This window comes from Hippocampus comes, unplaced genomic scaffold (genome assembly GCF_001891065.2).
Source record: "Hippocampus comes isolate QL1 unplaced genomic scaffold, H_comes_QL1_v1.1 scaffold528, whole genome shotgun sequence".
Classification (NCBI taxonomy): domain Eukaryota; kingdom Metazoa; phylum Chordata; class Actinopteri; order Syngnathiformes; family Syngnathidae; genus Hippocampus; species Hippocampus comes.
In genome coordinates, this window is record NW_017804900.1 from 255,739 (window position 1) to 267,634 (window position 11,896).

Consider the following 11,896-nt stretch of genomic DNA (forward strand, 5'->3'; position numbering starts at 1 on the left):
TTGGCCGGACGGTTCTCAAGCAGGTGTCGTTTTGTTTGTGCGGCTGCTCGGGTCACAGGATGCCAGCTTGTCCCTCTCCATTTATGACCCAAATAGTTCCACCTCGCCGCACGCAACCTAGACGGAGGGGAAACAAGGTCAGAGTCCATTCTCTTCCTAGCTATGACAACAAAAAGTCTGCCTTCATGTCCAATTGCATAATATTAACCCAAGTGTCCTCTGTTTACACTTGCGTCAACTGAGAATTAGCTTGGGAATCAAACAATCACCGATTCGACACGGAAATTTGGAATAGCTGTTGGCGAGCTGCTCGTTCACTTCCTGTGCTCTTGCGCAACCCTTAACTGCTGACGGGCATGACACATGCATGATGTGGAGTGCTTTCACGTCTGCCCCAAACCTTTTTAAAATCAAAGAGCTACTTCTCAGTATGATCGACACATGTGGAATTTTAAATTTGCTAAAATTGCTTTTCATTATTGTGATGAGTGGTCGCCTTCTTTGTGGAATTTTCTAAAAACGCACGGAATAAGCACTTCAAATGCCTCCAAAAAATAAATACGTGGAAAAAATAAAATAAAAACAATTGACTGCTGAAGTACATGACCTATTGCACTGCCCACACGGCTCTTCCCACCAATAATCTTCCAATTGCTTGCAAGTTAAGATGAATTTTTAGGTCAAGTGTCGGCATTTGAAACGTATTGGTGGATATATATTTTTTTTAATCTGCACCTTGTCAGCCAATCGCAGAAGGGGGGGTTCCCCGAGCAGAAGACTAAACGAAAGCACCGAGGAGCGAGTTGAGAAATAATGGAGTTATACCGGTTACTCAAATTTTTTTGTTCAGTTTTTTTTTTATAGTCCGATTCTCTGTAGGAGGTATCACACAAAATTAATCCCCCAAAAGGCCATTTTTTTCTAACACAAAAGAAAACTCGTGGTCCAATTTTCAAAATTCTTGGTGCGTTGCACTCCCATATAAGTGGCCATTACAAAAAGACTCGGCACCTTGATGGATTGTCCTTTTTCAGAAATAATGCCGCGTTGCTACTTTAGTAATATTTTTTTATGTTGTCGATAACAATCATTCATTTATATAAAGACACTCATTCATGTTTCTGATTTCTCCTGATAGTGAGAAAAATAGCACGATGCAACCTGCCGGCGTTTACATTTTCAATTTTCTACAACATTGCTAGATAATCACAATGTCCTCTTGCGAGTCAACTATTTTGAGAACAGGCCCGCAAGCTATTCATCTGGTTCTGCCTGGTGCCATGTTGGTGACCCCCGTTTTAGCCTGTGGGGAGAAACCGAAGTAGACCTTCTGGAACACAGGCACGGAGTTTTGTTACAAGGTAATAAAGAAAGTATACTATTGTTATTAGGGCAATATTATACGCTGTATTTTAACGACAATACATAAACAATTAGATATAATCAAAGACCAGGGTAATGTAAAAAAAAAAAAATTATGAATAAAAGCGTACATGGCCTGAGTACACCAGTAGTGTATTACACCATCAAACCGACGGTTATTTCTAAATAAACATAGCATGTTACTAAAACTATTACTTTGGTGGATGAGACCAGTGTGATCAGTTTCACTCTTATGACTGCGTTGCTAAAAAGTGGTTGATAAATTCATCTTCACTTAAGCGGAAAAAAAAAAACGGCAAGATAATTTCGCAAGTGCTGTTTGACAGCGAGCTTTTCCGGGTTTGGCTCAAGTGCTAGTCCGGAAGGACAACCGAATAGATGGATCACTTGAGCATATTTAAATGGCTTTGGTCCGACCCGCAAAGGTACTTTACTAGTCCGCGAAATCCAAACGACGCGCGGGTCATGCCTCTCACACCACGCTAATAATAAACAAGTAATTACGACGCAGCATCAGTAAACATCTTGGTGGCTATCCTTGTGCTAACTGCGTTAGCCTCGAGGCTAATGCACTCACCAAAACAAACAGGAGCGGTTAACAATGTTATGACCCTGCTATGACGCACAATAGACTGCCATTTGACTTCTATGGGGATTGTAGGGGATCAGTAAACGAAGCTCGACTGTGTGGAACCGCACCGTGACTGCTCTCTAGTTGGCCACCAGCTAGGCCGTGCACACACAGGACAAACGAGCTCAACCTGGCGAGGCAGAACCCAGTCGAACCCAACCCAGCTCAGACCGGTTCTCCCCAGCCGTGCTCCGATCCGGTTTTAAAAAGCCATCCCCGCGTGGATTGCTGTGTGGTGGCTGGCTTACCGTGAAGTGGTGCCACACCGTTTCGGCCCATGAACGGTTAACTGTGACACATTGGAGCGATCCGGACTGGGGGCTTCACTTTGTTGCTTTTGTCTGCACGTTGGGTCGAAGCAGCTCCACACAGCGTCGGACGGAAGGAACAGGTTTTCGTGATGTCAGCGAAACGGCAAAAGGGGGTGTGATGTATGGTCGGTCACTGCACGACACCACTTTGATGTTCGTCCAAGAAGCACTTGTGCGTGACTTTGACTTGATTGTGAATCTTTATGTTGGACATGACAACGCTCGGCGTGGACGTCATTTCATAAAAGACCTGCAAGGGCTTCTCGCTGGTGCACTTCAACGCGTGCTGCGTTCACTGTCATTTAAAGTGCAATCGCTATTCATGCTTCATGTTACGAATGCACGGCTGGGTGCGAAAATGTATTTCTCGATCAGATTTTTTTTTTTAGCTTTGTGAATTAAAAAGTGGTTGCCAGTGTGGGGAGCTGAGGTGCGCTGTTAATAAATAAATAACGTCTGTGTGTCCTCTATGTCATATTTATTAGTCAAATGACCCAGCACATGATGGGAAGTAAACTCAGCGCGGTGGCCAGCGTTTGGTGTCCCTGTCGGGCGCTTTGTTTTCGGGTTTAGTTTTGCGTGTCTTATGAAGCGTCGTCGAAAGATTGCGTGACAGATGGGGCTTTTGTGTGAGATACGACTCGCTACTAACATGACCTCCAGCGTCACGCGTCGAGCGGTGCGTGCGGTGGGAGTTGTCTGCTGAAAATGCATTGTTGTGTTGGGGGGTGGAAGAGCCGCCCGGGCTGCTGTTGCTGCTGCTGCTGCTGCGCTTCACTCCGGCTCGATCGGCGCCGAGCGATTCTCACGATTATGTATGGCCCTTTAGAACCTAAAACTAGCGCGGAGCGTATCGCCGGGAACCGAACTAGATCCCAAGTACATTTATGTCCGTATTAGCATTTGAATTAAGACGCCGATTTGGATGAGAACTCGATGTACGAAAACCGAGCCACTTAGCAGGCCGTGCCTCCATTGCTTTGTAAGCCTTGCTGGCGAGCTAACACTGTATCACAAGCTCAGGTATGTGCATTTCACTTTATTCCCTGCCATGCAAAACACTTATCCTCAACAGAATTACTCCATACGTTGTCCAAACATTGTTTTATGACGGCTTTGATTTTGTTTGACTCCATTTTTGGAGTGGGCCCTGAAGCTCTTCATGTTAGCGCCAGCTAGTTAGCTAATGTTATTGTTAGCCGCTCGGCTACTTGTGAGTCCCTAAAAATGTATTGCACTATTGAGGCTCGTAACGGTGTCAAATGTGGGCGAGTGCAAACGTCTGAGGTGACCAACTCTGTCCGCCTCACACAGCCGTGCAATGCCTTCATGCACTCACCCAACTGCAACTTTGCAAACTTTTTTTTTTTTAGTCTTGCTTTAAAAGACACAGGCTTTACTGAAGCCGTATGAGGGAAGGCACGCAAAGGCCGCAAAAAGTTTCTATACAGAAGGAATGACGACCTCATCTCCCAATTGACTAACAAACTAAGTTTCTCGGCGTGAAATCTGAACCTGTTTAGTTGAACACAGCTCTGACAGTGCGCAGCGACACACTAACGCTGTTGTATGAATGGGAATAAGTGGACACACTGGTTAATTGTACATTCTGCCATCTAGTGGAAGAGCAGTCACCATTAATTGCAAGAAATCAATTATGGTATCTCTGCCTGTCTCTCTAGCGATCTGTCCTACAAGTATATCAACTGTTCAGTTGAACAGATTTCACACTGAGTAAGTCAATTTGTGAGGAAATGAAGAAAATAATTATTTGACTTAATAAAGGCAACACCGACGTTGATAAACAAAGATACGGTATTGATACTAAATGATTTTTGGACCATTCTAATGAAAATGGATAATTTCCCGCAGCACACTCGATGAGCTGAGGAATTCACTGCTCTACTGTGTTATGTAGTCATCTGATTGGTATACACAGATGTAACGTGAATACAGAGACACAGACACACACACACACGGATAACGTTTAAATGGTGCCCAGTGAGTTTAGCATCCTCGGCCCCTTTAAAGTAAATCTAAGATATTGCTCTTATTAAATACTCAACGTGTTTTCCTCTTTAGAAACACAGAGCAACAAGATGAAGAAGAAAGCCCGGAACCACCGCGTCTCGACTGCGGTGAGGCCTCCCTCGCCCATCAAGCCTTCGCCCAACAAACAGATCCTGACTTACGCCCAGGCGCAGCGCATGGTGGAGTTTGAAATTGACGGCCACATCCATCGGCTCAGCGTCTTCGACCGCCTGGCCGTGATCTCGGACGGTGACCCTGCGTCGCGGGAGATGCTGGAGAGCGCCAACAACAAGGAGAACGCCGACAAACCGCAGCAGCAGGTTCTGTTGAGGTCGGTTCGATTAAAAAACAATCGGGAGAAGAGAAAGGCCGCGCTGGGCATCACGGCGAAGAAAGGAGGCGGCGGACATCCTGTCACTTCTAATCCTGGTCCAAAACTTCCAGAGCCAAAATTTCGGACTGTGGAATATAACCTGCCTGCAGTTCCTAAACGTCATTCTTCTTATTACAAATACGAAGAGAAGACAGAGGAAGAGCTGGACGAGGAAACGGAGTACGACATGGACGAGGAAGATTACGCCTGGCTCGATTTGGTCAACGAAAAGCGGCGAAGTGAAGGCGCCAGTCAGGTCTCCTTCAACGTCTTTGAGTTCCTCGTTGACCGTTTTGAGAAAGAGTTGTACCTAGAGGGCTTGGATAAAGGCAGCGAAAAGCTGGCGTCTGTCGACGAGGACACGGTCTGCTGCATCTGCATGGACGGCGAGTGTCACAACAGCAACGCCATTCTCTTCTGCGACGTGTGCAACGTGGCCGTGCACCAGGAGTGTTACGGCGTGCCCTACATCCCCGAGGGCCAGTGGCTTTGCCGACACTGCCTGCAGTCGCCCGCGCAGCCCGCCGACTGCATCCTGTGCCCCAGTAAGGGTGGCGCGGTGAAAAAGACGGAGGACGGCCGCTGGGGCCACGTGGTGTGCGCCCTGTGGGTCCCCGAGGTGGGCTTCTCCAACACCACCTTCATCGAGCCCATCGACGGCGTGCGCCACATCCCGCCGGCCCGCTGGAAGCTCACCTGCTACCTGTGCAAAGAAAAGGGCGTCGGGGTGTGCATCCAGTGCCACAAAGCCAACTGCTACACCGCCTTCCACGTCAGCTGCGCCCAGAAAGCCGGCCTCTTCATGAAGATGGAGCCCGTCAAGGACCTGACCGAGTCCGGCGAGCCCACCCTGTCGCTGAAGAAGACCGCCTACTGCGGCGCGCACACGCCCAACGGCTGCGTGAGGAGGAAACTGGCCATTTACGACCAGGCCAAACCCAAGAATGGACTGTGGAATAAAATGGACAAGGGCAGAGGAGCCGCGCAATGTAAAGGGAAGCATAAGAAAAAGACGAAGAAGCCCGAATCGGATGTTGAAAGTGAGGCGCCGTCTCCCGCTGCTGTGCCGACATTTCCTTCCCACAGGTACAGCGACCTGCTGATGTCTGTTAATTCCTCGTGTGTCGGGGCTGAGCATCAAGCGCTCGCATTTCAGACGTGTGTTCATGTGAACGCTGAGAGATGAGCGTTAATATTTGTGTGGTGCTTCGTATTTGCCGATAGGAGCACCGTTACCCAACAGCTTTCGTGTACAGTCGGCGAAAAAAATAAAAAAAGTAAATTCCGATAGATGCCACAAGATGGCGGTAAGTCACTTCAAACGAAGAGCAGCATGAAAGAAAAGAGGTTCCATGATGTTCATGTTAATCGCTGTGGCAAGGTCAAGAACAGTCACAGAAAGGTGACTTTCAAGCGCAATGACGGTGTTTTTGTTTCTTCGCATCCTCGCCAGGTTGCAAACCATTCTGAACCAGGTGTCTGTCCAGAAAAAGAAGGCCTTCGTGGAGCTGGTCCTCAATTACTGGACTCTCAAACGGCAATCCAGGAACGGGCTTCCGCTGATCCGACGTCTGCATACAAACCAGCAATCACATAAGAATGCGCAGCCGGTTTGTTCATCAGTCAGTCAATCACAAGAGGACCTTTGGGTCGTCTTTTCTTCCCGCGTCGGGTCCGCGATCTGATAGATTCCGATTCCGCCGAAGTCTCCATTTCTTCTCTCGCCCCGCAGAAGCAAAACGAGGAGGAAACGCGGGCGCTGAAGGAGCAACTGAAGGAGCGGCACCGGCTGCGGCACGACCTCGAGAGAGCCCGGCTGCTGCTGGAGCTCATTCGCAAGAGGGAGAAGCTCAAGAGGGAGGAGGTAATCGAAAAAAAAGTTCTTTGGAGGGCATTGCGCGGGGCGGGGGGAAATCGCCGCCGAATAATGTCCCTTGGCTTTGTGTTTGAAGTTAAAGTTCCAAGAAAGCCTGCTCGAGATGCAGCTGACTCCATTCAACATCCTGCTCAGAGCCGTCTTGGACCAGTTGCTGACGAAAGACCAGGCCAGGATCTTCACCCAGCCAGTCGACGTCAACGAGGTACCAATTTTTATTATTATTTGGTAAAACCAGAATAATCGGGGGGAAAAAATGACCTTAAAAAGTATGAATAAGCACTGTCGGAACCCTGAAATGTGAGCGACCAAACATAAGGAAGACGCGACTGGAAACCGACCGCAACCGCCCGTGCCTGTTCCCCGCAGGTCCCCGACTACCTCGACCACATCAAGCGCCCCATGGACTTCTCCACCATGCGGCAGCGCCTCGACGCCCAGAAATACAGCAACTTTGACCAGTTTGAGGAGGACTTTGACCTCATCGTCGACAACTGCATGAAGTACAACTCCAAGGACACCTACTTCTACCGCGCCGCCGTTCGCCTTCGAGATCAGGGCGGCGCGGTGATTCGGAAGGCGCGGCGGGACGCCGAGAAAATTGGCTTCGACGCGGCGAGCGGCATGCACCTGGACGAGGCTCCCCGATTGAAGAAGTCCTCTTTTTCGTGGGAGGACGGTAAAAGCCCAAACAAACTGCCGATGTGCGTTGGTGATATCGAACCGTACTACCGCTCTTTTGTGCTCCCCCAGTGGATCGCTTACTGGCGCCCGCTAATCGCAGCCATTTGCCGCTGGACAAGCAGTTGCAGCAACTTCTGGAGAAGTTTGACCTGACCTGCGCCATGAAGTCCAGCCCGTCGCGCAGCAAACGCATCAAGCTGCTCAAAAAGACCATCAATGACGTGCGCAGCGACATGAGCCTGAAGAGAGTCCAGCCCTCCCAGCATCACCACCACCACCACCACCATCACCATCACCGCATCAGCAGCTCGTTCTCCGCGGCGCCTTCGTCGGCGCCATCGGCTTCATCGGCAGAGGTTGCGGCGAAGCTCAAAGAGGAGAGATGGAAGCCAAATGGGCATTTCCCAGATGACGAGGGTATGGATGTCACCTACAATTACGATCTGCTATACTTTACATTGGGGTTGAGCGATGCGTTGATTTTATTTGTCAGGACAGTTCCCCCCGCCCACATGGCCTTTAAGGAAGAAAAAAATACTGCTCTGTACTGAGTTGTTTTGCATGTCATTTTTCTTTTTTTTTTTTGCAGACAAGTCTCTCCCGCCTAAACTTGAGCCCTCCGATGCCATTCCCCCTCTGATCCACTCAGACACGGACCCCGAGCCCCCAACCCTCAAACCCATCGACGCCACCCAGGACTGCGACGATAAAACTCTGGCCAACGGCATGACGTTCGTCGGGGACCGAGCAAACCCCCCGCCGTCCCCGCCGCACCTCAACGGCCACTCCCACGACAACCTCGCGGATTCTTTATTCGAGGGCGACGTTAGCGTGGTGGCCACTTCGACTCTGGCCGAGCCGGCGGCCGCCGTCAATCGGCGGACGGCCGTGCTGTTCTGCAAGTCGAAAGCCGCCAGCCCCTGCAAGGCCGCGAAAGGCAGAGACGACGACGACGACGATGGCGGCGACGACATCTGCGGCGCTGCGACCGAACAGAAAGAGAGCGAGGAGGAGGCGGACGGCGACAACACGCAGCTGGCTTCCAAATCCTTCCTGTCGGTGGTGATTCCCAGGCTGGAGACGTTACTTCACAGCAAAAAGAGGAAGCGTCTCGACAGCCACGAGGAGCGCGAGGAGGACGGCGAGTCCCCCGTTAAAAGACTCGACATGGGTAGGATGTTTGTCAACGATAGCGATTGTCTGTACGTCGCGTGGGGGCGCTTTGGGATTTATGTCCGTTTTGTGTCAACTCAGGGCTGTCGAGAGGTTTCCTGGAGGTGGAAGAGGAGAAGGCGCTGGGCCAGCCCAGCAGAGCTATGGAGCCCCGAAGACGCTGCGCCTCCGAGTCGTCCATTTCTTCGTGCAGCAGTCTACCTGGAGGCCCCGGGTAACCCGTCAGCTCACCTTTCATGCATTTGTAGCAAAACCACTAAGTGTTTTGTTTTGTTTTCTTTGATTTTGCACTTGTCTCCAGGACCATTCTCAGTCTTCCGAAGTGCGGGAAAGGGAAACCGGCCTTGTTGCGGAGAAACACTGTGGATGATAAGAATGAATTAATTGCTTGCATAGAAAATGGCAACTTTGCCAAAGCTGCACGAATTGCCGCAGGTAAGGTCGATTTGGAGCGTGTTAAATGCTTGTTGATGGCAAAAAAAAAAATACATATCGATATTATTTTAGGGAAAACATGGCTGACATTATTTTGCTATTTGTGGCAATCTATAAATGGCTTCAAGAATGTTAACATTTCCAAGTTAAACTGAATTAAACAGTGCAGACAACACCTGGACTTCGTACGCATGTAGGACAGAGATTTGGACATTCTCAACGGCTTCCGCAGCCAACGTCTTGCGGCAATTGGCACTGTCCGCCTGTTCCGGTGGCATCCAACAAGTCAACATCTGGACCAATCCTCATTTAAAAACTCATATTTGGCACACGAAGTGAAGAAAAATATGGCTCGTGAAGTGTAATAACTGTTGTTGAACGTGAATTTCCTGCCCCTGACCTTCTCTGTGCCCCTGCTGTGGCTGTGTGTGTGTGTGTTTTTTTTTTAACCCACCTGTATCCTGTTTGGTGTTGTGTTCCCGCTTCCGTAGAGGTTGGCAACAGCAATATTTGGATGCCCGCTAGTGCTGCAACAGTTGCACTGGAACCCCTAAAGCTAGTTTGGGCCAAATGTAGTGGCTACCCTTCCTACCCTGCCTTGGTGAGTGTTTTGCCGCACGGAAAGCTGATAATAACCTTCATACAATTTTCTCCATGTTTTTATTTTTGTTGTTCTTCAGGAAAAAACTTGAATAAGATGGAAGCCCAACCATTGTGTCAGGGCACATTCATGTACAGTGGAACCTCGTGCTACGAACCGAATGTGCACGTAACGCCACATGTTCAGAAACCGAAATACTGTTTGCCATTGAAATGGGTGTAAATGCAATTAATCTGATACAGGGTTGTTCGTAACTCAAGGTTCCACTTGGGTTTCCATTCATACAACAGAGTAAAAGCTTTGTGTTGCGCCCAGATTTTACCAAAGGCATTTGTGGGTAAATTGAGACAAGGTCATGTTCAATTCCAGTACTGATGTATATAAATATGTGGGCAGTGGTGTGGCAGGAGATTTTTTTTTCTCCCTGAAACATGTGCCATGGCTCAGTAAAGATTGGGGAAACTCTGAAACGGCCGCCGACGGAGCTCGTCATGGGTTGAGTTGCGTTGCACCACTTGGTCCTCTAGGTGGCAGCCTTTAACCGCTGGCCATTGACTTGATCTTTGCATGCTGCATTGAAATCAGTGAAGTAAATGTATGCCATGTGAAGTTTCATTCATGTATTCAAATCCCCCTCCCTCCCTCCCTCCCGCCGGCGCCGCGCAGATCATCGACCCCCACATGCCGCGCGTGGGCTGCCAGCACAACGGGGTGTCCATCCCCATGCCCCCCATGGACGTGCTCCGCATCGGAGAACAAATGCAGTACAAAGCCGACGAGAAACTCTACCTCGTGCTCTTCTTCGACACCAAGCGCAGCTGGTGAGTGTCGACGGCGGTTTTACGCATCGGAGCAGAACGCCACCAGCGGGCCTGATCGTTAGCTGTCCGCAGACGTCACATCGCGCTTCCCTCGAGAGGCTCGTGGAGATTTTGCGAAAATGAGCACACCCGCAGGATGCACACTTCAGCTCGTCATCGAGTTTCGATTTGATCGGCTGAGCACTATTCAGAGGGTTAACATACGCTTGAATAGCTCACCTCTTTTTTTGCGCTCAAAGATTATTTGTCCAAGTTGTTGAGCAGTAGTCGATATGAAATATAATGAGGGGTGATCTTATGAAATAATGCGTTTCCTCCTCCCTCCCAGGCAGTGGCTTCCTAGATCCAAGATGGTTCCCCTGGGCATGGACAAGACCATCGACAAGATCAAGATGATGGAAGGCCGCACGTCCAGCGTCCGCAAGGCGGTCCAGGTGGCCTACAGCCGCGCCATGAACCACCTGAGCATCGTGCGGGACGAGCCGGTCAGCGACCTGAGCGACGTGGACTGACGGGCTTCTCACCAATTCGCACCTCTTCACGTACCTCTGTCGGAGACAGTGACTTTTAGCGGGCCGCCACTGCGTTTCCCGCTCGTACACACTCCTCGAACATGCTGCTTGAATGAATGTCATCCCCCCTCCCCCCAAACACACCCACAGCCGCCACTCATTCTCCAGCTGTAAGTTTGCTGAAAAGACCGTCGCCTCTGTCCTCACCACCTGGAACGTTTTTCCCTCAAAACATTTCAAGATTATTTTAGTTTGGCTGTGGCTCACATTTCTTTTTTTTTTTTCCTGCCCACACGTCAGCAACATTCCTATCACGGTCACTTTCGCATTATGAAATCATCTCTATTTGCAAACACCTGTCTTTGTATTTAAACTGTAAATGTGTAAAGTTGCTCAACACTAACTTATTTGGTAGTTTTGACCGACATGACTTTGCTTTGTATTTATATTTGGTGCATTTGTGGCGCTATGGCGTAACCAAGAAGGGGAGGGGGGGGGAGTGCAAAAAGCCTTATTGTTAAACAGGTTAGGGCCAAACCACCGTGTATGAAAGTATTCTTTGTTCTGTTTTAAATTATTGACCTTGGCCTCTAATTGGTATTAATCATTTTGTATGAAATAGTTTTAGTCTATTTTTGTTCCAATACAGTATATTTATATGGTTTGAATACAACATTGTGTCTGATTTTGTGGACAAATGAACCAAAAACTTTGCTATTCAGATTTTTTTTTTTGTGTGTGTTGCAGGTTTTCGGTGGGATGTGTGAAATAGTTGCCAAAAGAGTACTTTTTATGCGACACATTTGATGAAATACGTGCCTGCACTAACTTGCTCTCATGTATTTTCATGACTTTATATTCTAGGAATGACATGGAAATTGTCCCAGTGGCACATTTTGTGATGGATTCTTTTCAATTATGATTTTCTAACCTTTTTTTTTTGTAGCTGTCAGATTACAGATGTTTTTTTTTTCCTTCTGGGTAGCATTGGTTATGCTAATTTCATTTTGCATTTAACCTTTGTTTTTATCGAATCAACACAAAATGCAAAAAAATAAAGAAATA

General features: G+C 48.7%; 1 protein-coding gene across 5 annotated transcripts; it reads left to right on the top strand.

The window, feature by feature from the left end:
• The first annotated feature begins 50 nt into the window (after window positions 1–50).
• Window positions 51–11,886, top strand: brd1a (bromodomain containing 1a). Of its 5 annotated transcripts, none has more exons than XM_019882872.1 (13): window positions 51–137; window positions 4,408–5,815; window positions 6,183–6,351; window positions 6,462–6,593; window positions 6,682–6,810; window positions 6,975–7,284; window positions 7,359–7,706; window positions 7,879–8,460; window positions 8,544–8,676; window positions 8,764–8,897; window positions 9,389–9,498; window positions 10,165–10,319; window positions 10,648–11,886. In XM_019882872.1, the coding sequence occupies exons 2-13, from the start codon at window positions 4,425–4,427 to the stop codon at window positions 10,829–10,831; spliced, it is 3,777 nt and encodes a 1,258-aa protein (XP_019738431.1). In that variant the 5' UTR covers window positions 51–137; window positions 4,408–4,424; the 3' UTR covers window positions 10,832–11,886. The 5 variants fall into 5 exon arrangements, with proteins under 5 accessions (XP_019738431.1, XP_019738460.1, XP_019738423.1 ...); XM_019882901.1 differs by lacking the exon at window positions 51–137 and adding an exon at window positions 1,183–1,361; XM_019882864.1 differs by lacking the exon at window positions 51–137 and adding an exon at window positions 2,592–3,348.
• The last annotated feature ends 10 nt before the right edge of the window (window positions 11,887–11,896 follow it).

Coding starts and splice junctions, on each gene's coding strand:
- brd1a (XM_019882872.1), top strand. CDS start 4,425: ATGAAGAAGAAAGCCCGGAACCACCGCGTCTCGACTGCGGTGAGGCCT. Junction 6,352..6,461: donor CGCAGCCGGTTTGTTCATCA/GTCAGTCAATCA, acceptor CTCGCCCCGCAG/AAGCAAAACGAGGAGGAAAC. Junction 8,898..9,388: donor AGCTGCACGAATTGCCGCAG/GTAAGGTCGATT, acceptor CCGCTTCCGTAG/AGGTTGGCAACAGCAATATT.